The sequence below is a fragment of the Saimiri boliviensis genome, chromosome 4 (genome assembly GCF_048565385.1).
Source record: "Saimiri boliviensis isolate mSaiBol1 chromosome 4, mSaiBol1.pri, whole genome shotgun sequence".
Taxonomy (NCBI): Eukaryota; Metazoa; Chordata; class Mammalia; order Primates; family Cebidae; genus Saimiri; species Saimiri boliviensis.
The window spans coordinates 17,723,082-17,750,020 of NC_133452.1; the positions used below are offsets into that span (position 1 = coordinate 17,723,082).

Sequence of the window (26,939 nt, forward strand, 5' to 3'; positions counted from 1 at the left end):
TCAATTTCTGTTGGACTCTTTCAAGATGTGCAACTCAATGGCAAGATTACCAGAAAGCAAGGGAAGAGGTTATTGAACTGATGAATGATACAGAAAAGAAATTGTCTGAGTTTTCTTTGTTGAAGACTTCTTCTAGTCATGAAGCAGAAGAAAAATTGTCAGAACACAAGGTCAGCATTTTGGTCTTCCTTTTTTAAAAAAAAATCTGTTCTCTGTAATTGTAATGGGTCTTCACAACGTGGTGGCTCCAGAAACAGATAAATAAATCTTCATTTCTACCTGGACTGCTTCAATATAATAAGGATGCATTTAACCACATTTTATAGAAGTTTTAAGTTTATTAAATGCTGTTACCTGCCTTTTTACGATTCCCATTGGAAATGCATAGCTAAGATTTTAAAAAGATGTTCAGAGCAATTTGCACTTAATAAATGTCAGTAAGTACTTTTTTGTTGATAACAGATTAATTTAAATAAAACTAAAAAATTAATAACTGAGTCTCCCTTTATCAGAGCAATATAAGAAAAAAATGTAACATACTAAAATATTATGTTTGCTTTACTTACATTTGTGGTGCATTCTAAAAATGAAAAAAATGTTATTTTATGTAGCAAAATACAATTTTGTTTTTAATAAATAAATAATATTCGCCTTACCTTGTTGAAAAACTTTAAGACTAACTCTGGTTAAAAAAATAAATGTAAAAGTAAGAGTTCCTAGAGGAGAATAAATTTATATAGAAACATGTCCTCCTGCAGGGAATTTTGGGCTTTACCAAGATCCGTAGAACTTAAAAAATATTAATCTCTCCTTTGTCTTGTCTATTCTGTCCCCCAACCCCAACCCTAGGCTTTAGTGTCAGTGGTGAACTCTTTCCATGAGAAAATTGTGGCCCTTGAAGACAAAGCTTCACAACTGGAGAAAACTGGAAATGATGCCAGCAAAGCCGCCCTGAGCAGGTCGATGACCACTGTCTGGCAGCGCTGGACACGCCTTCGAGCTGTGGCCCAGGACCAGGAGAAGATCCTGGAAGATGCAGTGGACGAGTGGAAGGGCTTTAACAACAAGGTAGTCTCCATTGCCCATGGGCTCACCTTTCTTTCCTCACTAATTATTGTGTGTTTGGAAAAACAGTATTTTGCTCCTTTTTGAAGTCAGCCTTATGAAAGTAAAAAAGGGTTTTTTAAATCTCTATTTCAATGACATAAAAACAAAGTTATGAAACAAAGTACAAAATGCACTGTACAGTTTAGTCCCAAGTCAGGTTCAAATTATTTCAATGAAAAAAAAACAAGCAATTAAGTTTGAAAGGAGAACAAGCCCATTTTGCACCATTTGCTTTCTTAACTGGCCTTGAAAAAGACCAATGTATTTTTTCTTTATCATGAAACATGAAAATGAGCAGAAAGTTAACTCATTACCCAAACTGTGTATTTAACTTTTTCCTTTTTTATTTTTTATTTTTTTAAGTTGAGATAGAGTCTCTGTCACCCAGGCTGGAGTGCAGTGCTGAAATCTCGGCTCACTGCAACCTGTACCACCCAGGTTCAAGCAGTTCTCTTGCCTCAGCCTCCCGAGTATCTGGGACTACAGGCACCCACCACTACACACAGCTAATTTTTCTATTTTTAGTAGAGATGGGGTTTTGCCATGTTGGCCAGGCTGATCTCGAACTCCAGACCTCAGGTGATCTGCCTGCCTTGGCCTCACAAAGTGCTGGGATTACAGGCACTAGCCACCATGCCCAGCCACGTTTTCCATCTTTTAAAGCTTTGTTTTAAGCCATATCTTCCCTAAAGGTACTCATTTTCGTTAACTTAAATATTGGAAAGAGTTTTTTGTTTGCTTAGTTTTTTTTTTTTTTTTTAAAAAAAGCTTTTTTATATTAAATATAGTCTATGATTGTCCTAATATTATTTTGAGATTAAAGCTTTACATCCACGGTTACAGAAGTGATGTTTCCTTTTCTTTTAAGATGGTTGCTCAGGTTCCAGTTTCCTAAAATGTGGAATTTATCATCTTTAATTCTGGACAGAATTTATCATCTTTAATTGGTTTCATACATTAGTGCATGGTATTTATGAGAATTACCCTATTTTTTTCAGTTTATTTATTATTGAACTTCATAGTATGCACATTTGTCATCAGGTTAAAAAAGCCACTGAAATGATTGATCAGCTGCAAGATAAGTTACCTGGAAGTTCAGCAGAGAAAGCCTCGAAAGCAGAACTCTTAACTCTGCTTGAATATCATGACACATTTGTTCTGGAGCTGGAGCAGCAGCAGTTGGCCTTGGGCATGCTGCGGCAGCAAGCCCTCAGCATGCTCCAGGATGGAGCCCTCCCTACCCCCGGAGGAGAGCCCCCGCTCATGCAGGAAATCACCGCGATGCAAGATCGATGCCTGAAGTAATCATGCACCTACTTTCATTCTGTTACTAAACTTGGCCTTGACTCAAAGGGATAAATAGGGTACTTGAGTATGAAGGTGCTCCTTCACACCACCTTAAAAATGTGGGGATCTGGCTGGTGCAGTGGTTCACGCCTGTAATCCCAGCATTTTGTGAGGCTGAGGAGTGTGGATCACCTGAGGTCAGGAGTTCGAGACCAGCCTGGCCAACATGGTAGAACCCCATCTCTACTAAAAATACAAAAATTAGCTATGCATGGTGGCACATGCCTGTAGTCCCAGCTACTTGAGAGGCTGAGGCAGGAGAATCACTTGAACCGGGGAGGTGGAGGTTGCAGTGAGCCAAGATCATACCACTGCACTCCAGCCTGGCAACAGAGTGAGACTCTGTCTCAAACAAACAAACAAACAAACAAACAAAAAAACTGTGAGGATCCATTCCCATCATCTTTGCTTTTCAGTTTCCTTAACTCCTTAACTCCTTAACTCTTCAATCATTTGTTTAACAAATACATATCTGATAGTACTTAGAGATGCCATGATATGTCTACCTTCATGTCCTTTACAGTCAAGCAGCAGAGATAGGCGACTAAGGCAGCCTTAAGTGTGAAAAGGGAGCTGAGGGAATCCGATGCAGAGACAAGCAGCCAAGGAGAGGAATTTAAGCAGAAGCCTGAGCAGGATGGAGCTAGGCATTGCATTTTGCAAACAGGGGAATGACATGCAAGAAAGGAATAAGCATGTCACTTTCTTTTTTTTTTCTATATATATTTTTTTAAAATAATAGCTTATGGCTATGTTGCCCAGGCTGGAGTGCAGTGACTATTCACAGGCGAGATCTCACTACTGATCAGCACGGGAGTTTTGACCTGCTCCATTTCCTACCTGGACCAGTTCACCCCTCCTTAGGCAAGCTGGTGGTCCCCTGCTCCCGGGAGGTCATCATATTAAAAGTGTGTCACTTTCAAGGAGCTCCTAAGGGTGATTTATGAAAAATGAAGCATGAGAGGGAAACAGTTGAGAGCTATTAAGAATTTAGTTTCGATAAAGCTTGAGAACTCCTTGGCTATCTGGGGTGACAGGGATAGAGGAGCAAAGATAATACACAGTCCATGGTAAATAATAGCCATTGACTGGCAGTGAATTAAGTAGAAAGAGCAGGTTAATCTTGATATATAACCAGCCCTGATTCACTTCTTGGGCCAGAGAAAAAATATTCATAGATAATTTAATTTCTACATTTACTATTACTTCATTCATGTTATTTACTAATATTACCTCATTCGTGTCATTTACTAATATTACCTCATTCACCTCTCTCTTATAGGTGATGTCAGGGTAACCTAACACTTTTTAAAATCTTCTTACAAAATTTACATTAATTCAAATGAAGACTTGAAATGTCAACATTATTAACACAATCAATTATGAAATTTCCAAAGCTTGATTCTTTCTTTAAAGACTACTTTCTTTTTTTCTTTTTTTTTGAGACAGAGTTTCACTCTTCTTGCCCAGGCTGGAGTGCAGTGGCATGAGCTCCACTCACTGCAACCTCCACCTCCCGGTTCAAGTGATTCTTCTGCCTCAGTCTCCCGAGTAGCTGGCATTACAGGCACTCATCACCATGCCCAGCTAATTTTTGTATTCTTAGTAGAGATGGGGTTTCTCCATGTTGGTCAGGCTGGTCTTAAACTCCCACCCTCAGGTGATCCGCCTGCCTCAGCCTCCCAAAGTGCTGGGATTACAGGTGTGAGCCACCATGCCCAGCCTAAAGATTACTTTCTAATAGCCATATATATATTCCAGTTATACATTACTTTTAAATGTACCATTTTAGTAGATGTCCAAAGAGAAAGTAAATAATCAAATAATCTCCAGGATACTTTAGATTGAAAAATTAATTGCAATTTAGTGGCATGTGAGACAGTCAACTCAATTTTTCAAGGATAAATTATTCACTTTATATGACATTTATTCTTCTGTTATACATGACCTGAAGTGCTACTGGAAGTGTCTTTACTTGCAAACAAGATATTAGATTTCCCATTTCTGGGTATGTATTGGATACAATGTTGTCAAGTATTAGGGGTTCCTTTTACTTCACATCACTTGTTTTATCCCTGTAATGTCTCTGAAGCATGCAGGAGAAAGTGAAGACTAACGGGAAGTTGGTGAAGCAAGAGCTGAAGGATCGAGAAATGGTGGAGACTCAGATCAATTCTGTGAAATGTTGGGTTCAGGAAACGAAGGAATATTTAGGGAATCCAACAATAGAAGTAGATGCTCAACTTGAAGAACTTCAGGTATAAAAAATATCTCGTTCCCTTTATCCATCATTTAAAAAACAATTGCCCTGATTTTAATAGGACGTACTTGTATATATATATTGAATATTGAATTTAAAATTTTCAGAAATGTATTACATAAAAGATATTTAGTATCACTTCATGGGATTTTCCTTTGTTTTTTAAAGTGAACATACTTTATATTCGGAAACAAAAGAAGAGTGTTTTATTATTTTAAGATATTTCTCTAATTCCACACTTAATTATATGTCGATGAACAATATACAGCTTTGTGTGCAACAGCTTCCTTATCAGGTTCCCAGAAATTTCTTATTTTGATCTTCAGATTCTCCTAACAGAAGCCACAAATCATCGACAGAACATTGAGAAAATGGCAGAAGAACAGAAGGATAAATATTTGAGTCTTTATACCATTTTGCCTTCTGAACTCTCCCTTCAGTTGGCTGAAGTGGCTTTGGACCTGAAGATCCGCGATCAGGTAAACCTATGATCAAGAAAGAGTGTCTTTCTGTTTTGTTTATAGGGTCCATGCTCTTGTGTGACTTACTGATTTATACAATCATGTCTTTTTGGAGACAGAGTTTAAAAAAGTAGATGGCTATAAAACAATAATATTAAAGTGGAGGTCTTTTTCAGAGGCAAGATTATCATAGATATGACCAATAATGCCATATAATAAAAGATAATTTTTCTGCTTCCCCTCACCTTTAAAAAAATGACTTAAAGAAACAAAAAGTAAGATATATTTCATGTGTTCAATAAATATTTAGTGAATGCCCAGAGTGTACCAGGGATTCTTCCAGCTGTTATTTCATTTCAGTAGTGCAACAAAATATCGGTTAAGTAGGTGAAGATATTGGAGGAAAGGGAAAAATCAAAGTAAGCATAATAAGGTCAATGCAGGGATGAGTTATTACCTAAAATGCATGCAGGTGGGTCCCCTAATGTTGCTAGAGAAGAGCAATCAGTGTAACCATAGCTTCTAAACACCCAAGGAAAGGAGTGAAAAGAAACATAATCCTGTCTATAAATCTAAAAAACAAACATTCCCGTTTCTTTAAGAAGAAATGCATAGTCCTTTTTGGTGTTGAGACCAGAGTGACATTTCTATCTCTGGTCTCATGAAGGGCACAATTTCATGTAGTGAAAATAGGCTCAAATAACATCTGTATGGAAATATAGATTTTTAGGACTCTCTTTGTGGCTTGCTACTAAAGCTATTAACATTTAATTAAAACCATTGTAAGCCAGGCTCAGTGGCTCAAGCCTGTAATCCCAGCACTTTGGAGGCTGAGGCGGGTGGATCACAAGGTCAAGAGATCGAGACCATCCTGGTCAACATGGTGAAACCCCGTCTCTACTAAAAATACAAAACATTAGCTGGGCATGGTGGTGCGTGCCTGTAATCCCAGCTACTCAGGAGGCTGAGGCAGGAGAATTGCCTGAACCCAGGAGTCGGAGGTTGCGGTGAGCCGAGATCGTGCCATTGCACTCCAGCCTGGGTAACAAGAGCAAAACCCTGTCTAAAAAAAAAAAAAAACCATTGTATATGAGACAAAGAGAAGATATGCTATAATTCTAAACTAATCATTGAGATAGAAAGTAATATCCCATTGTACAAACTATAAAATTCATACAGTTGTCTCTACTTTTGGAATCTTCAATGTATGATGCAAAGTGTTTTTAAAATCTCATCAAAATCTGATCATAGTGCATCAGGATTTTGACCTAAACTACTACTAAATGCTATTTACTATTTTAAATATTTAATTGCTATATTTGGCTTTTCTTCTTAGACAATGGAAAATCTATTAGGAAGGATAACTCGGCAGGTTCACGTTCTTTTTGTATTTCTGAGACACAGTCTCGCTCTGTCCCCGAGGCTGGAGTGCAGTGAAACAATTTCAGCTTACTGCAACTTCTGTCTCTTGGATTCAAGCAAATCTTGTGCCTCAGCTTCCCAAATAGTGGGGATTCTTGGCATGCACCACCATACCCAGCTAGTATTTTATATTTGTAGTAAATAGAGACAAGGTTTTGCCATGTTGACCAGGCTGGTCTCAAACTCCTGGCTTCAGGTGATCTGCCCACCTCAGCCTCCCAAAGTGCTGGGATTATAGGTTTGTGCCTCTGCACAGCCATGGTTTTTTTGTGTGTTTTAAGTTTAAATTTAAGCTTTTCTCTGGATACATTTTTCTATAATATATTTATTCATATGTATTTCATTTACTTTGACACTCAAAATAATGAAGCCCAAAACACACCATTAGCACTTTTAATGATGTGTTTTCTCCGTACTAAAAAGGTTTTTTAAAAGACCTTTAACTTATATAAAGAAATGTTTCTCCACTTTAACATCTTTTCTTCAGCATTTTATTCTAAGCGACAGTGTGGATATTTATTATCAAATCAAACCAAAGCCATTGGAAATTTGTAAATGATAATTGTCTTTTTTTCACCTTCCTTTCCATTAGATGTGCTTAATACTTTGTTGGCATAGTATAGGGTTGTAGTTGGAAAGTTACAAAAGGAGGTAACAGATCATTAACAGCCACTTATTAAAAAGTGCTTGGAAGCAAATCAGTGTGTCTCCAACTGTTTGGGAGGATTTTCCATCTTATGAAGAAAAAGGCTTAGAGGAGTGTGTGTGCTCAAGGTCATTAAGTTAGTTAATGGAGAAGTTAGGATTCAAACTCAGCTGTCTACACAACCATCTATAATGAGTATTCTGTAAAGATTTTTTTTTTTTTTTTTTTTTTTTTTTTGACATGGAGTTTCACTCTTGTTGCCCAGGCTGGAGTGCAGTGGTATGATCTCGGCTCACTGCAACTTACCCTCCCGGGTTCAAGCAATTCTCCTTCCTCAGCCTCTCGAGTAGCTGGGATTACAGGCACGTGCCACCACACTGAACTAATTCTTTGTATTTTTAGTAGAGACAGGGATTCTCCATTTTGGTCAGGCTGGTTTCAAACTCCTGACCTCAGATGATCTGACTGCTTCTGCCTCCCAAAGTGCTGGGATTACAGACATGAGACACTGTGCCTAGTGGTTTTTTTATAAATATTTAATAAGTGAATTTCTCTACACACATTGCTTGTATCTTTGTTGGAACACAAAGAGTGCAGTAAATACATAAAGCTGGTGAAGTCAGGTAACAGGGAAAGCGAGAAAAGCTTGTAACGAACTGCACATTGCTGCTGTGACTAAGCATTTTGGTGCCAAAGCAGTTAAAATGTGTCTCGTCAACATCATTTAAGATTTTTACTATCTATTATCCATTTTTAACCGTGGCTTGTTTTGCTATTCTCGCTGACTTTTTAGATCCAAGACAGAATAAAAGAAGTTGAGCAGAGCAAGGCCATGAGCCAGGAACTCAGCCGGCAAGTTCAGAAGATAGCTAAAGACCTCACAACTATTCTAACTAAGCTGAAAGCAAAGACAGATAATTTAGTTCAAGCTAAAACTGACCAAAAGGTAAGAAGCAGAAATAGAAGGGGTGACTACTGAATAAATTAAATAGTTTTTGGAATCAGTTTTACTTGGGGATATAGGATAAAAACCTTTTAGGAACCTTCATTGAAACCAAATAGTAAAAGCGGGTGGTAAAGAAATTTTATAGCTGAAGCAACACATATCCACTTACATAACTTATTATAATTGAACCATATTAATAAATATACATGTATGTGTGTGTAGGAAAGACACGTGTCAAAGGAGGACTAAATGATGATTTAGGATTACAAGTATGTAAATTCCAAAGTGGATTGTGTCCTTGGTAGTTAAATCTGTGTCTTTCCTCTGTTGATGAGTTCAGGGACTCTAATCCTTTTTGGGTGGGGCAGAAGGAAAATGTTAGCCCTCTCACTCGGCCTCATAGGAAATAAACACCAGAATTACAGCATATCCTGCTGTGCCTTTCCAGCTGAAGAAATGAAAACGACCTGATCATAGTAGAATTATTCATTATAATATTTAGCTTTGACAAAAATCAGTCTGCTCTTGGAAAACCTGGAGAAATTTATTTTCTGTTCTCTAATGTTCTTTCATTTTGATGACCATCAAGGTGCTGGGAGAGGAATTAGATGACTGTAATTCAAAGTTAATGGAATTAGACGCTGCAGTACAGAAATTCTCAGAACAGAATGGCCAACTGGGTAAGCCACTGGTCAAGAAGATAGGAAAACTGACTGAACTTCACCAGCAGACCATAAGACAAGCTGAGAATCGGCTCTCCAAGCTCAATCAGGTATGTGTTCCGTGCCAAGTAATCCAAGTCCTCCAAGGCAGAAACTTCAATGTTCTGCTTTTCTCTTTTGAAAATAATAAATAAATAAATAAACAAAAACATAAAATGGACAATGAGAGAGTAGTTTAGGTGTAGCTTATTTCATGCTACACGTGTGTTCCTAAGACTTAGGTGTAGACCAGTCCTTATTTTATTTTATTTTATTTTATTTTTTGGGAAAAAAGAAAGAAAGAAAAAAAGAAGGAAAGAAGGAAAGAAAGAAAGAGAATGAAAGAGAGAAAGAGGAAGAGAAAGAGGGAAAGAGAATGGGAATCTTGCTCTATTGCCCAGGCTAGAATGAAGCCTAAAAATGGGTATTAAAAACCTCCTTTATGTCAATAATTGTGCTTAACAATGGAGACGGGAAGGAATAAGGGAAGAAAACAACAAACAAGCAGCCAACCAGTATTTCATTTAAACCTGTGAAATGCTGTGCAGTTACTGAGGAGTGATTTACTTCCAATTACGCAATCACTTTTAGAGTAGGTGTGATGTGGTACTGAGAATATATGTTTTGTGGATTTGGGGTGGTGAGTTCTGTAAGTGTTTATTAAGTTTACTTGTTCCAGGTCCAAGTTCAAGTCCTGGATATCCTTGTTAATTTTCTGTCTCATTGATCTAATATTGGCAATGTGATGTTAAAGTCTTCCACTATTACTGTGTGGGAGTCTAAGTCTCTTTGTAAGTCATTAAGAACTTGCCTTATGTATCTGGGTGCTCCTGTATTGTGTGCGTATATATATCTATAGGATCGTTAGCTCTTCTTGTTGCATCGTTCCTTTTACCATTATGTAATGTCCTTCTTTGGCTCTTTTGATCTTTGTTGCTTTAAAGTCTATTTTATCAGAGGCGAGAATTACAACTCCTGCTTTTTTTTTTTTTTTCCCTCTCCATTTGGTTGGCAAATCTTCCTCCATCCCTTTGTCTTGAGTCTCTGTGTGTGTATCCTTGCATGTAAGATGGATCTAGATGCAGCATACTGATGGGTTTTGGCTTTTCATCCAATTTGCCTGTCTGTGTCTTTTGATTGGAGCATTTAGTTGATTTAAATTTAGGATTAACATTAATATATGTGACTTTAATACTGCCATTTAATGCTGGCTGGCTGTTTTGACCATTAGTTGATGCAGCCCTTATTTTATATCCAGCCATATGGTAAAGTCACTGACAAAGGTGGTCCTATAACTGAACTTTGGAGTGAATGTCTTGTAAAACTGAGAAGTATTTTATAAAATAAATATTCACCCATTAACATGTTTTCTGAAATCAGTTTGGGGTAAATTCAAGTATCTTCAAGTAAGCTACATGTATATTAGCTTACATTGACTTAATAGGTTCAGGTTGTACATCTGTAATAATTGTTGCAAATAGACTAGACTTTTGAAATCTATTAATATAATCAGGGACAAGTTAAAACCAGGACTTGGTAACCCATTAATTATAGTATTGAAACTTTGCCTGCTATAATCCCCACTTGCCACCTCCTTATTCAGGGAAGGGTGAAGGAAGGGATAAGAGAAGACCTTGCATGGTGGCTCCTATAACCCCAGCACATTGGGAGGCTGAGGTAGAAGGATCATTGGAGCCTAGGTGTTCGAGACCAGCCTGGGAAACACAGTGAAACCTAACAAAAATTCAAAAAATTAGCTGGGCGTGGTAGCACATGCCTGTGGTCCCAGCTACTTGGGAGGCTGAGGTGGAAAGATCACCCGAGCTCAGGAGATGGAGGCTGCGATTAGCCATGATCCTGCCACTGCACTCCAGCCTGGATGACAGTGAGACCCTGTCTCAAAAAAAAAAAAAAAAGAAAAGAAAGGAAGGGAAGGGGAGGGGAGGGGAGGGAAGGGGGAAAGGAAAGGAAGGGAAGGAGAAAGAGAAAGAAAGAGAAAGAGAAAGAAAAAAAAGCGAGGAATAATTCAATCGTATTAAGAACTTGAGCTTTATCCTAAGGTCACTGAGAAACCTTTGACAGATTTTCAACAGGGAAATGAATTTTTTATTGAACATCATAGATATTATAATGATCAACCCCTCAGATTGTTGTGTCCAAAGAGAGAGAAGACTGATTTATAACTCAAGAAGCGGAGTTTCCACTTATTACCTTAATGTTACTGGTTTTTCAGGCAGCATCACATTTAGAAGAATACAATGAAATGCTTGAATTAATTTTGAAGTGGATTGAGAAAGCTAAAGTCTTGGCACATGGAAATATTGCATGGAATTCTGCAAGCCAACTTCGGGAACAATATATTTTGCATCAGGTAACTTTAAGAAAAATAATTTTTAAAAAGTAACCAAGAGCAATTTGATTTAACTGGGTGGACTAACACAACATTTAGAGGGCTGTGATATAAAATTACTGGATTTACCAGATAAAAAGAATGCTAAGGGGCCCTGAGTTGTTCAGCAGTCGGACAGAAAGGAGCTTCTCATGAAATTTCATGAAGTTGAATAAATAAATATCCTTGATCTTCCCTAAACCTCCCTTACACCAAGATCAAAACCAACCAGCCTTGTAGAACTCATTTTTTGTAGTTTCTTTGAAACAATTGTCTGCAGGGATCTGGTGGGAAGACCTTTCCATGAAGAGTTGCAATGAAGTGTGGAAAGATTCTAGGCTCCACACTCAGACTGGTAGGAAAACCAAGCTCTGCCCGTGTGTGATTGGAGCACAATGCTTTGCCTCTCTGAATTCTGTCTTCTCAACATTTGCATGAAGATGCCGATAATATTTGTATTTCAGACTTATCATGAGATCAAATGGTTTCAGGTACATACATGCAAACCTGGCACATGCAGGTGCTCAGAGGGAGATCTCCCACCTCCTCCCTCAGCCCTCAGCCCTCAGCCCTCAGCCAGGCCTGTCATCTGACCTTCCACAGGAGGTCGGGCAGCCCAGAGCAAGCCACCAGTCCACATCACATGCTGGCGATATTACTTCATCTCCTCTGAAGTTAGGTGACAAAAATGTTCCTTTTCTCTGAGTCACGTCATCCAGGAAATTATTTCATCCTTTTGTAACTTGAGCTTAAATTAGATACAGATAGTTAATAGGCTAATTATCTTGTAATAAAATATAGAATGACTTTTATAGGAGTTACGTGGGTATCCTCAAGTATTCTAGATTTTCTCTCTCATTTACGTATACTTGTGGCTTTTTAATAAATCGCTGTTTCTATTCTTGTTTACATGGTTCTACATCAAAGCCCCATTTCCCCCTTTTTAGAATGCTTTAACAACTCCTATTTTTTTTTCTCTCTCTCTATCCAGAGTCTTTCTTCTCTGATCAGCCCTGCATACTCTTTCCACAATGTCTTTCTTAAGCAACTCCAATCTTTTGCTTTAAGATATGCATAGATATGAACAGACAGGACTTCAGTTACCATTGATTTGAAAACAATGAAAAAAAGCCAACATCCTTAGAAGTCTAGAAATGCAAATATCAGCAAAAAAAAAAGAGAGAAAGAAAGAAAAAGTTAACTGTCAAGTTCCTAACTGTTTCTTTCAAGTTCATATTTAAGGAAGTAAGAGCTCTCAAACATTGCTGGTATCCTGGTAAAATCTCTTTGAAAAATAATTGGCAAAATGGATGGTGACTCTCAAAAATGTTACAACTCTGGCCTGCTGACTATCCTTTTTAGACTCCTCATTATGGCTATAATCTGAAATATAGAAAATATTTTCCACAGTATTAATAACTGTCATGAAATTTTAAAGAAAATTTAAATGTCAAATAATTTTTTCTGAGTAAACATTTTGCATATAATGGAATATAATGAAGTCCTTCCAGTGATCATGACTTCGTTGGTTTTTTTTTTTTTTTTGAGACCTGTCTCACCCTGTACTGTAACTCAGTGGCGTGATCTCGGCTCACTGCAAACTCTACCTCCCAGATTCAAGTGATTCTTATGCCTTAGCCTCCTGAGTAGCTGGAACTACAGGCACTTGCCGCCACACCTGGATAATTTTGGCATTTTAGTGGAGATGGGATTTCACCATGTTGGCCAGGCTGGTCTGAAACTCCTGGCCTCAAGCAATCTCCCTGCCTTGGTCTCCCCAAATTCTGGGAATACAGATGTTTATTTGTTCAACAAACATAGAGTACTTTCCCAAAGGACTTTGGGTAAGCATTTGGAGTACAAAGACTATTCCCTGTCCCCACCGCAGGGAATTGATTATTTACGGGAGAGGACAGATAGAAAGGAGATAATTACAATATAGTGTGATTAGTGCAGAGATGGAGGGTGCAGGAGGGTACTCCACCCAACCACCCACCCAGGGTTTAAGAGGAAAATGTAGGAAGGCTTCTCGGGAAAAGGTGACACTGGGCTGAGTCCTGAAAAACCAGACAGCCTACATGTGGACCCTGTTTAGACAAAAATGTGTGTTGAAATCCTAGCAGTAAGGGTGAGGAGTGCTCTTTTTGGTGCTGGAAAAAAGGGATAAGAGATAACAATAGAGTGATAAGAGAAAGATCCTAAAAGTCTGTAGGGAATTTGGACTTTATCCTAAAGTCACTCTGAAGCCTCTGCCTGCAAAGGACAAGTCCAGACTTGTATTTTAAGAAAGCAACTGTAGCAGCCTTTGGAAAACACATTGAGGAAGGTAAGACAATACAAAAGATTTCACTATATCAGTAGAAGATGACAAGGCCTCTCTTTGGGGATTAGGAAGAAAAGACAAAGTCAATAACTAAGCAGCTAGAATTCTCCGATTTGGAGACTTGAATTGGGTGAAAGAGAGGGAGGAATCAAGGATAATTTCCAGGTTTCTATGACTTGAGTGGTAGACTGGTTGACTGCATCATGGGGCACAGTGAAAAAGACATCAGGTCCTGAGACGATCTGGCTCAAAAGCTGAAGAGAGAACGCAGACTGTAGACTCTATTTTGGGGAGTTCTCACATGCACCCTTTAGGAAGTAAAGCAGCCTGTGTTTACTTAAAAAGAGTGCACTGTGAGAAAAGCCATTGTGTTCTTTGGGAGGCCAAGGCGGGCAGATCACTGATGTCAAGAGTTCAAGACCAGCCTGGCCAACATAGTGAAACCCCATTCTCTAGCAAAAATACAAAAATTAGTCAGCCATCGTGGTGGGCACCTGTAATTCCAGCTGCTCAGGAAGCTGAGGCAGGAGAATCGCTTGAACCTGGGAGGCAGAGGTTGCAGTGAGCTGAGATCATGCCACTGCACTCCAACCTGGGTGACAGAGCAAGACTCTGTTAAGAAGGAAGGAAGGAAGGAAGGAAAGGAGGGAAGGAAGGAAGGAAAGAAAGAAAGAGAGAAAGAAAGAAAGTCCATTATATTCTTTCTAATGTCGGAGATGTGAGAACCAGAGCGACTTCACAGGAACCTGAATAGGAGTTGGGTAAATGAGGATGAAACCTGCTGGGTAGCATTCCCAGGATAGGCATATTAGTCACGGCATAATTATGGTTAAAGAGACAGGTTGATAATGTTTACTGAAGAGACCCAGGACTTAATAGATCTGGGAAATAACAGACTCAGGAAATGTCCTGATGTCCTGATATCTTAAGAATAAAAACATTCTTGAATCTATATTAAATATATTATATATAGATCCAAGAATGCTTTTAACATAGATTTTTAACATAGATTCTTGCGGAGGACAGCAGTTACACAAAGAATCACAATCTTTTGTTGCAGGTCCTTGTAGAGCACATCTTTTCCTTGAGCTTTTGCTTTGTTGTCTTATCTATAAGCAGACATAGTACCTAAGCTGGCTGCATTCCTTTTCCTGCTTTTGGGAACACCCTACTTTGTTAATGGAGAGCCTTTCTTTCATGCCTTTACTTTCTTAATAAACTGGCTTTCATTTTACTCTGGATTTTCTCCAAATTATTTCTTGCACAAGATCCAAGAACCCACTTTTGGGGTCTGGATTGGGACCTTTTTCCAGTTACACTAATGTCAGGTGAAACAGAAAGATGGAAAACTATACTTATGTCATGACCTCAATGCTTAATACCTAAAAATATGCCCAAATGTGCATCGGCAGTTAACTCTTAAAGTTACTTCTGGGTTATAAGATGATGAGCGATTTTGTTTTCTTCTTTATAATTTCAATATTTTCCAAGTCATATATTTTCTATTTAATATATTTATATTAATATATATTAATGTCGATATATATTAATATATTTATATAAATATATATTAATATTGATGTATATTAATATATTAAATATATAATTAAATAATTTAAAATAGTTAATTCCATTATTAATATACTTAAATTATACATTTACATTAAATATAAACAATTACATATATACTTACTATATTTATCTGTTAAAGATAAATATGTCTTGTATAAATATATCTTATTATATATCATATACAGATAAATATTTATCTGTTAAATATAGATCTTATATAAAAGTATATATTTATCTGTTAAATATATATATTTATAAACATCTTTTGTGAGAAAAGAAAGTACTTCATTTAAAAAAGTCTAGCTGGGCATGGTGGTGCGTGCCTGTAGTCCCAGCTACTTGGGAGGCTGAGGCTGGAGGATCGCTTGAGTCTAGGAGTTCTGGGCTGTAGTGTGCTATGCCGATCAGGTGTCCACACTAAGTTCGGCATCAATATGGTGTCTCCCTGGGAGTGGGGGACCACCAGGTTGCCTAAGGAGGGGTGAACCGGCCCAGGTCGGAAATGGAGCAGGTCAAAACTCCCGTGCTGATCAGTAGTGGGATCATGCCTGTGAATAGCCACTGCATTCCAGCCTGGGCAACAGAGAGACCCTGTCTCTAAATAAATAAATAATTAAATAAAATAAAAATTAAAAAATACTGTCTATTGCCTAAGAATAATATCCTATTCTTCATTTCTCCTCTTTACACATCACATACTCCACTAACTGCACATTCTAGGTTCACCCACCTCTGTACCTATGCATATGCTCTTCCCTCTGTGTGAAATGTCTTTCCTCTTCCTCCTCATCTGTCAGATTGCAAACATCCTTCTGACTGAGCTCAAATGTGACTCTTCCGGCCGGGCATGGTGGCTCATGCCTGTAATCCAAGCACTTTGGAAGCCAAGGCGGGCGAATCACCTGAGGTTGGGAGTTCAAGACCAGCCTGACCAACATGGTGAAACCCCGTCTTTAAAAAAAAAAAAAAAGTGACTCTTCCAGGAGACCTTCTCCCAGTCTTCCCCAAGTCAGAGTCATCTCTTCATACAGGCTTCTCTTTCACTCTACTTTTCATATAATGCACATTGTATGGTTACTTAGCCATTGTTTTTCTGCTAGACCCAGTAGATGATATCATTCTGAATGATGAGGGCTGTTTTTTCTTTTCTCGATACTTCATGTATCTTCTACCGCTTTGTCTCACTTAAAGCAAGTGATCCAAGGTTTTTGCTTGTAATGCTCTTGTTTTATTTTCATTTCTTAGACAAATATGACTTCAATCTTAGATATAGAATATGAGAGCTGAAAAGTAAATCTTTAGTCTAAATATGAGAAAAGGTAGACTCAGAGACATGAATAAGACAACTAATGTGTTTGAGCTTTAAGGCAGCAAACCACACTGCTATGTGTGTACCTATGCAACAATCTTGCATGTTCATCACATGTACCCCAAAACCTAAAATGCAATAAAAAAATAAATAGATAAATAAATAATGACATAAAGCAAAAAAAAAAAAAAAAAAAAAAAAAAGAATTCCTATGTCCTGACTCTCACGCAGGGTCAGGTTGTGGTTGACAAAGCAGAAGCCTCATGGTCCCACTTAGTATGACATGTGACCTCTGCACATTGTTTACAGTTCCTGAACTGTGATTTCTTTTTCTGTGAAATAGTTATAATAGTAGGTGGCTACCAAGTAGAAAGTGGACACAGGGGTGTGAAGGTTAAATACAATAATGAACACACAGAACTTACACAGGGGACTTTACGCCATGCCATGTTGAATACCTATACCCCTCTACCTACCTGTCAATTTCATGAATATTGACAATTCACTCTAGACCCTGCTAGAAGAATCCAAAGAAATTCACAGTGACCTGGAAGTAATGACTGAGAAATTACACTACCTCACTAGCGTGTACTGTACAGAAAAAATGTCTCAGCAAGTGGCAGAACTGGGACGGGAGACTGAGGAGTTGCAACAGATGATCAAAATTCGTTTGCAGAACCTCCAAGATGCAGCTAAGGTAAAAAATGAAAAAAAAAAAAAAAAAAAAAAAAGAATAAGAGCCTGTCATTAGAAGAAAATGGCAATGTCACTATGGAAACAGTGTGATGTGGTTTCTTGACTGTGATGTTATTCTTCATCTGTGACTTTGGACTTCAAGTACCATATATTGATATTTACTCTCCAGGATATGAAAAAATTTGAAGCAGAGTTGAAAAAGTTACAAGTAGCCTTGGAGCAAGCCCAGGCAACCCTGACTTCTCCAGAAGTTGGACGTCTCAGTCTCAAGGAGCAGCTCTCCCATCGGCAGGTAAGCAGAACAAATTTGTAGTAAATAGGGGCAGGAACCTATGTGATTAAAAGTGGATAGCAAGGAAAAATGCTTCCCAAACTCAACACTATTTTATTATTATTTTTAAATTTATTTTTAAATAGCGACAGGGTTTCCCTATGTTGGCCAGGCTGGTCTTGAACTCCTGAGCTCATGTGAGCCACCCGCCTCAGTCTCCCAAAGGGCTGGGATTCAAGGCGTGAACCACTGTGCCTGGCCCCTAAACTCAACATTGTTTTAAACATTTTTTTGCAAAACGTTTATAATTTGCAACATAACTATAATTTAGTAAGTGCCTTTTGCTTATGAAATCAATGATTTAAATATTACATTTTTGAACTGTGAAATCGCATTTTCAGCATTTGTTGTCTGAGATGGAGTCACTGAAGCCGAAGGTGCAAGCAGTGCAGATCTGCCAGAGTGCGCTCCGGATCCCCGAGGATGTGGTCGCCAGCTTACCTCTCTGCCATGCTGCTCTGCGGCTGCAGGAAGAGGCCAGCCGGCTGCAGCACACCGCCATCCAGCAGTGCAACATCATGCAGGCAGGTGCAGGGTGCCTCCACCAGCAGCGCAATCACTGATGAATCATGGGCTTCTTTTCTTAGCAATGTGTGGGTTCAGCCATCAAAACACACCAGGGTGTTAAATCTGAAAGGCTGTTGTGGTTTTATAAAATAAGGAGATTAAAATGCTGTCATTTGGATCACCCACAAAAGCCTGGGGAATGGTATATAAAAGATATCCTTATTGAAAATTATCTTTTAGCCATCTTTTTAAATAAAGAACTTGTAAAGATTAATTTTTTATGCAATTAAATATTTTTATCTCTTATTATTCACCTAAGAATCATCTAGATACTGGTAATACAGGTTTACAGTTATCTTGTGTTACAAACTTTTTTCATATATTAGCTTATTGAGGCTTTAAATTGTTTTCTTTTAAGTGCCTAAAAAATGCACTCAAACATAATTCTTAGTCTCTTTACCTAGTAAGAGAAAATCATTTACCAGGAAGAAATGACACTGTTTACCTTATGTCTCCTTTCAGCTAACATTTCTTGCTTTATCCAAAAATTGTATCAATAGTATCTCATTAAAATCACTAGTGCCTCATTTGGTCAACTATCCTTTCCCCTTGCTATCTTGTAATTTGTTGGATAGAAAAATCCTGAGGCTAAAAGTCATGCATAATTCATATATATATGAATTATATATATCTGTGTATAAACACACACACACACACGTATATATATATATACACTTATATATACTTTTGTTTGGTAGAGATGGGGGGGTCTCACCATGTTGCCCAGGCTGGTCTTGAGCTCCTGAGCTTCCATGATTCACCCACCTCGGCCTCCTAAAATGCTGAGGTTATAGGCATCAGCCACAATGCCCAGCCCATAATTCATATTTTTATTCCCTACTGCAGCACTTAGCTAAGCATCTTACTTATATATTCAGTATTTGTTAGATAGAAAAATGAAATGTTTCCCACACTGCCTCACATTTTCCGACCATCATCTTCCATGTTCCGGATGATATTAGTAGGGAAAAGAGAGAGGAGAAATCCTAACCACTTAACTATTTTGAGTCCGTCAATAATTTTCCTACAATATTTTAGAGAGAAAACTCTGAAGTAAAGTGAAGAATTCAAACCATCTAGGAATTTAACCCATCACTTCTTCATTCCCTACCTGTACAGGTACATAGGAGTTACACTACAGAATCACTTACATAGTTATTGATAGAGGAAAAAAAGTCTTACTATGTTTCTCTTTTTTCAAAGGAGGCTGTGGTGCAGTATGAACAATATGAGCAAGAAATGAAGCATCTCCAGCAACTGATAGAAGGAGCTCACAGAGAGATTGAGGATAAACCTGTCGCCACCAGTAACATACAGGAGCTGCAAGCTCAGATTTCTCGGCATGAGGTGAGGGAGGAACGCAGGCAAAATACTGAGGGCAAGAAACTGGCTTGATTAGAGTATGTGTTTGGTTTCAAGTGAATGGAAGAGAACAGTTTCCCCTGTCCTGCACTGAATGTGTTCAGTTCCTGGGCAGCCTCTTTGGCAGTCTAAGCATTGTGAGTGCTGTTTTTGCTGATTGAGTAACACATGCCTTCCCTCATTCCACAACCTCTCTATACATTGTTCACGTTATATCTCTGGGGACTCACTGATTGTCATCTCCTGCACCCAGAATTCTCACAGTTAATATACTAAGGATATAGACAAAGACACAGTCTACATCCTGCTTTTAATGCCTACAAGAAACAGTAATGCTCAAAGCCTTGCTGCATTGATCGCTCTCTTAAAAAATTAACTTAATATTTTAAACATTTTTTTTCTTTGAAATATTGGTCACTTCTGTTCCTCTCCCCAAAATCAGAGTATGGCCCATGTCGTTTACTTTGCTAATTTTCAGATTGGGCCTGCTAACATGTGCCTCATTTTCAAATGTTCTTCTTTCCTTGTTCCTTTGGCATCATCATGAGCTTAGGGCTTGACCAATCCTGTGCAGACCCTGTCCCAGGGATCATAGTCCTTGAGTGATTGAGCTTAGCAGAGAATTTCCTTTCCTGACCTGTCAACTCCATATAGGTCAAGGTCGCTTTTTCCCTTGGGGGCTGGATCATAGCTCTGTGAATTTTGGTTAATAACTGGAAGGAGGGTGTCTTATTTTTTCTGTACCAACGATAGAGTATATGAAGTATATCCTGCCATATGCTCTATTTTAACTTTATCATGAGAACAACAAACAATTTTCCAAACCACTCATATTGAGATTCTCAAAGGATTCAAATTATTGCTTTTTAAGAATGAAAATCTCACCCCCCTTCTCCAAATGCAATTAATTCTTTAATTTCTTGACATATACAAATGCTAATAATTTTCATTTATATATGATTTACAAAATAATTTAAATATCCCATCTATATTTACTCCCACAACTGTAGACATTATCTATGTTAATGATGTTTCTCATGCAATGGTTAAATGAAAATGTTATGTAGATTTTTGAAACCACTGTTTATCTGTCTATAATGTATATAGACTATATATTACATATTTATTTTGAAACTATTTTTAATCCCATCTAGGAAGATCCAAAATTTTGTTGTAACAACTCTTCCATCACGGTACAGATATTTTTCTAAATCTTGTCTGAAGTAACAATTATTACTACTACTAAACTTTTGCGTTTTATGGGTTTTTTTTTCCCCAAGAAACTTGTGCTTTTTTTTTTTTTTCTTTTCTTTTTCTTTTTTTTTTTTTCTTTTTTCTTTTTTTTTTTTTGAGGCAGAGTCTTGCTGTATTACCCAAGCTGGAGTGCAGTGGCTGGATCATGGCTCACAGTGGGATCATGGCTCACTGCAGCCCTACCTCCTGGGCTCAGGCAATCCTCCCACCTCAACCTCCAAGTATTTGGGACTACAGGCACATACCACTACTTCAGGCTCATTTTTGCATTTTTTTGTAGAGTAGAGACAGTGTTTCACCGTGGTACCCAGGCTGGTCTCGAACTCCCAGGCTCAGCCTCCCAAAGTGCTGGAATAAAAGATGTGAGCCACCATGCCCAGCTAGCTTTATGTTTCTTAAAGTAACTTAACAAAATTTTACATGACTTTTTTATACCAACCTTATGAGGTAAGGAAAAAAAAAAAAAGAGCTTAGAAAAAAGTGACTTCTTGAGCTCCCAAATCTATTAACTGAGTGAAATTAGACTCAGTCTCAGTATCATGGTCTCCAAATTCTGTGATTTTTTTCTTCCACTGTAGCAGAAACTATGTGGGCTACTTCATTAAACAGAAGAGAATAATGAAGTCCCAGGAAAATAAACGAGTCCCCCAAGATCACAGAGTGAACTCAGCTCAGTCAGCAATGGACCATGTCTTCCTGGCTCTTGGCTCAGTGAGCTGTTTATTTTGTCACATTTTCTTCTCACAGTTCTGAACATCCATGTTACATTTGTTAGTTTTAAACTAACTGTGACTTAGAACACATTTTCATGTAAAAAATAGTGCAATCCTGTATGAACTTCATTGTACGTAGAAAACAAACACAGGAAGGAAAGCGCTAAGTGGAGAAAGCTTAACTGATGATAACATACAAATTGGGAAGAGGGCTTTTTCCTGTATTCTCTGTCTTGATTTAATTGAATTTCAATCTTATGGTGAATCTAGTTTTCTTACAAATAACTATAAAAATAACCAATCATTTATTTATGCCTAAGAATTCATACCTTTTTTTTTTTTTTTTGAGAGGGAATCTTGCTCTGTTGCCAGGCTGCCGTGGTGTGATCTCGGCTCACTGCAACCTCCACCTCCCGGGTTCAAGTAATTCTCCTGCCTCAGCCTCCCAAGTAGCTGGGACTACAGGCATGTGCCACCAAGCCCAGCTAATTTTTGTATTTTTAGTAGAGACAAGGTTTCACCACGTTGGCCAGGATGGTCTCGATCTCTTGACCTTGTGATCCGCCTGCCTCAGCCTCCCAAAGTGATGAGATTACAGGCATGAGCGACCATGCCCGGCAAGAATTCATACTTTTTAAAATAATTTTTCAAAGGTTAAATTTAATTTGAAAATATCATCCTACCACTTTTAAATCATAGGAGAGAATACTCACACCTCTTTTCTTTCTACCTGATGTAGAAAGCCTGCTCCTGAATACCGGAGACTGGCTACAGAGGGCTCCTTTTCTTCTAGTGGCCACCATACCCAAAATTCCTACCTTTATAAACATTTTCAAAAATTTTATAAAGAGAATGGGTAATATTAAATCAAGTGTTTCATTTTATTTTAGTGGATTCGGCCACAGCATAAATAACCAACCCTCAAAGGTAATGAGATATAAGAGCTTTACACTGGCAGAAGTAAGTCACAGAGTACTATTTCTCAATGAAAGTCATGTGCATTGGAGTCACATGGGCTAACTATGAAATGCAGACTCTCACACACCTAGTAAGTCAAAACCTTTGGAAGCGGTGACCAGAGTTGCATTTTTTTAAAAGAAACAATCCAAATGGGTTTTGTACACAATAAGGTTGAGAATTGCAGCTTAAGAAATGGTCACTTGCTTTCCATGTGGGCACATCTTTGCAGGATACTGCAGCAGGGAGCTGTGCCCAGTCATGTGGTTACAAAGGGAGGAAGGCCTAAAACTAACTCTATTTCATAGATTCCTCTAATTGCTGGGTGCAGTGGCTCACGCCTGTAATCCTAGCACTTTGGGAGGCCAAGTGGGCAAATCACTTGAGGTCAGGAGTTCGAGACCAGCTTGGACAGCATGATGAAACCCTGTTTCTACTAAAAATACAAAAATTAGCTGGGCATGGTGGCGCGTGCCTATAATTCCAGCTACTTGGGAGGCTGAAGCAAGAGAATGGCTTGAACCCAGGAAATGGAGGTTGCAGTGAGCGAAGATTGCACCACTGCACTCTAGCCTGAGTGGCAGAGTGAAACTCCATCTCAAAAGGTAAAAAAAATTAAAGATAAAGATTCCTCAAAGTTTTGTACAGTGGTAAACCGTTGTATGAAAGCTCGGTGGCTTGAAATTCAAGGAGTCCAGTAATCTGCTAGATGTTTTCTTCTAGTATTAACTAGTTACAATAAATGTCATTTATTGAGTATCCATGTGCTAGCCACTAGATGAGGTATAGTAAATAGCTATTCAACCACTGTTTTTAAATATCCGATTAGGTTTAATTAACTGCAACCCCAGAGGAAAAGAAGCAATGATTTCTACTTTTTAAATCCTTGTATTAAAAATTCCTATAATATTAGGAGTCAAGAAGACAGCCTGCTGGCTGAGTTCTGCTGGACTGTTTTTCCCTCCACTCAGTTTTGGTTGGGAGGAAGAAACAAACAAAACAACAATAATAACAAAATGTGTGAGTGTGTGCATGTGCACATGTGTGTTTTGCATACAGTCAGCCTTCCATATCAATAGGTTCTGCATCCATGAATTCAACCAACCACAGATGGAAAATATTTGAGGAAAAAAAAGGATGGTTGCATTTGTACATGTTCATCTTCTTTTCTTGTCATTATTCCCTAAACTGTGCAGTATAACAACTACTTATGATACATGACATCTACATTGTATTAGGTATTATTAGTATTTGATTTAGTGTATGATTTAAAGTATTTGGAAGGATGTGCATAGGTTACATGCAAATACTAAGCCATTTTACGTCAGAAACTGAGCATCTGTGAATTTTGGTATCTAAGAGGGTTCCTAGAACCGATGCCCCTCAGTTACTGAGGAATGACTATGTATACGTGTGTGTGTGTGTATATCTGTGTGTATATATGAGTGTATATGTATGTGTGTACACAATTATTTCAGGCATTAAGATTTTATGTCTTTATTACAAAATGTGTTCAATTTTTTTTTTTTTTTTTTTTTTTTTGAGACAGGGTCTCACTCTGTTGCCCAGCCTGGAGTGCAGTGGCACAATCTCGGCTTACTGCAACCTCCACCTCCCAGGTTCAAACGATTTCTGGCTAATTTTTATATTTTTAGTAGAGATGGGGTTTCACCGTGTTGGCTAGGTTGGTCTTGAACTCCTGACCTCAAGTGATCCACCTGCCTCGGCCTCCCAAAGTGCTGGGATTACAGGTGTGAGCTACTGTGCTTGGCCCACAAAATGTGTTCTATGCGTACAATAAATGACAGCCTCTCAAACAAAGCAACCAAATAAAAAGAATAAAAAAGAATAGTAGTTTTGTACTTTAAGGAATCATGTTTCGAAATATGTATTTTCATTGTTGAAAGATGCAATAAAGTATAATTTTAATATTTGATATTTAAAATATTTAAATAAGAAAGTAACACTTTAATATTTTAGAATTACCATACTCCTAAAATGAATCTGTAGTTACTTTTTAAGGGCTATGTGCTATCCAAAATATATTTCCAATAAGCTCTTAGTAAAAATTTTAAAAGCTGTATCTCTCGTAATATTTTGTTTTCATTCTTGCTCCAAAACAAAAAGAAATATTTTTTTCAAAACAAATGAAATTAAAAGCCATTAAATTTGAACCGCACTTCAAGTTAAAAGCTCAGCAACATTTGAGACACGATGAAGTGAGAGAAAATTTGATGACTATACAAAATGTTATTTGAGGGTTCATCTGCATTTAAAAATTAAGGTTTCATATGCAATATCTAGCTTATCTAGGAAAAAAAAAAAAAACCTTCCTAGGGTCACAGGAACAGACAGGCCATTGACTATGTGACCCTGTGTAAAATAAATGACTGTCATCTCTGTTGAATGGACTCAGCAGGGTAAGAGCTGAGCATTGCATTTATTTATTTATTTATTTATTTTGGTGTGGTTTTAGCCATCACATGACCTAATTTCCATGGCATGAACCATCTGGTACATTTCGGATGCTTTCCGCTTTTTAAGAAAGTTGTCCGTTCTTAATGTTGCGGAAGTTCACGGGGCCTCTCTCGCGATTAGAAACCATCCATTCGGCGTCATCCCCTCCGGCCTCCCTTTGCGCGGACGCACGCGGGGACGCGGGCTCGGGTACTCGGCTGTGCCTGCGCCGCGCCGCGCAGCCTGCGGTCTGGCTGGGCGGCGAGATGCAGGCGGACCCGCCGCCTCCACATCCTGCCTCCCGGGCCCCCCGGGCTCTGCGCGCTCATTGGCCCGCCCTGCAGGAAGATGAACGCTACTACTTCTGTTTCCTTTTGATGCTGCTCTGACACCCTGGTGGGGGAAATGTTTCCTCAGGAGCTGGCGCAGAAAATCAAGGGCTACCAGGAGCAGATCGCCTCTTTAAATTCCAAGTGCAAGATGCTGACGATGAAAGCCAAGCACGCCACCATGCTGCTGACGGTGACGGAGGTCGAGGGGCTGGCGGAAGGGACCGAGGACCTGGATGGGGAGCTCCTCCCCGCGCCTACGGCCCACCCCTCTGTGGTCATGGTAAGGATCCCGTCCGTTCCCGCGGCTTTGCTCTTTGATTGGAGCCTGGCGAGTGGCTCCATGTTCCCTCTCTGTCGGTTTCAGGGTCCAGCCTTCGATCTTGCAGATTCAGAGGGAGGAACAGTTTCCTTAACTCTCTTTGACAACCTTTGGGCGGGGGCCCATCTTTGACACTGTAAACAATGACAGTTAAAATGAAACTGTTTGCTGGAGACAGCTGAATTACTTAACATGTCAGAGGTCTGCCCTGCATTTGTTTATAATGTCGCAAGAATACTGAGAGGCTCTGAGCTTTAAACAATAATTTATTTACACAGTGTTGTAGTTGTCTGGGGAAGGGAAAATTCATGGCACGTATATTTAGTTGTGTTTTCCACGCTAACTAGCTAACTACATATGTGCATGTACTTTACTGTATAAATGTTTAATACAATTGAGAAGAACAGCTATTGTGAGAAAAATATGAAAATAGACAATCTAAAGCTCAGCTTTGGATTAAAATAAGTCAACTTTATTATTTTCTTTTCTGCACCACTATTTTCCTATACACTTGACATCTAAAATGCATTGAGTATTTTCGTGACTACAATGTTTTCCAGTGCTGTGTATTTTCCCTCATATATGCTGTGCCTCAGATAATGAATAACCATACCTGGGCCCATTTACTAATATTGTACTTTGGGTGCATTAATCTCGCTACGATATTTGAAACTTGAGATGTCCACGAAAGACCAAGCTTTATTTCGTAGACCTTTCCTCGTTTGTATGATTCACGATTTTCCAGTTATTTATAAAGCCGCAAACTATCCAAAGACAGGAAAATAATGAAGTATTTAATCAACAACAAAACTCTTCAATGTGATATGCACCCCTATCCCTGATTGTTTTACAAATGATTACTAGCATCATATTCTCTTGAAGGCAGAACTTTTAAATACTAACACAGGATTAATATGTGAATTTGGGTCCCAGGAATTCTAACCTTTGTTTTATAATTATCTCTGTTTTGGCCTGTGCCTGAACAGGACTTATGTTAACACACCTAATTGATTTTCATGTTCTTTGGGTTACATTTTACGTGGCAGATGACTGCAGGTCGCTGTCACACTTTGCTGTCACCGGTCACTGAGGAGTCTGGGGAGGAGGGAACCAACAGTGAGATTTCCTCTCCACCTGCCTGTCGCTCCCCTTCACCTGTGGCTAATACAGATGCTTCTGTTAACCAGGTACCTCCCACTTGGCATTCCTCTAGCAGTAATCTCTGGGCAGATGCAGGACTCCATTCTCGGTTTCCATTAGACCGTGGGTATGAATCTCAGACTGTTGCATTTGATTCCAGGGACACACCATTGGGTTTTATAGTTGCACGAACTATGATTGTCATGTGTCTCAGTATGTCGTCTCCTCTTCTGGGCTACAGAAAATGACATGAGCAAAAACTGGGTCATGGGAATGATAGCCCAGAAGGACCTGTTTTAAGGCGTTTTTGCCTCTGTTTCTAGCAATC

General features: G+C 38.6%; 1 protein-coding gene across 23 annotated transcripts in view; it reads left to right on the forward strand.

The window, feature by feature from the left end:
* The window catches only part of SYNE1 (spectrin repeat containing nuclear envelope protein 1), a 518,258-nt gene that overhangs the window by 308,183 nt on the left and 183,136 nt on the right, over positions 1–26,939 (forward strand). For 22 of the 23 annotated variants that reach the window (XM_074397242.1, XM_074397246.1, XM_074397241.1 and 19 more), the window contains 14 exons: positions 26–170; positions 850–1,068; positions 2,149–2,408; positions 4,547–4,712; positions 5,041–5,193; positions 8,037–8,189; positions 8,779–8,961; positions 11,124–11,261; positions 16,995–17,180; positions 17,349–17,471; positions 17,852–18,034; positions 19,281–19,424; positions 25,238–25,432; positions 26,518–26,658. In XM_074397242.1, the coding sequence (XP_074253343.1) occupies positions 26–170; positions 850–1,068; positions 2,149–2,408; positions 4,547–4,712; positions 5,041–5,193; positions 8,037–8,189; positions 8,779–8,961; positions 11,124–11,261; positions 16,995–17,180; positions 17,349–17,471; positions 17,852–18,034; positions 19,281–19,424; positions 25,238–25,432; positions 26,518–26,658 (2,389 nt within the window). The remainder of the gene's footprint in view (positions 1–25; positions 171–849; positions 1,069–2,148; positions 2,409–4,546; positions 4,713–5,040; positions 5,194–8,036; positions 8,190–8,778; positions 8,962–11,123; positions 11,262–16,994; positions 17,181–17,348; positions 17,472–17,851; positions 18,035–19,280; positions 19,425–25,237; positions 25,433–26,517; positions 26,659–26,939) is intronic. The other variant, XM_074397256.1, reaches the window with a different exon arrangement.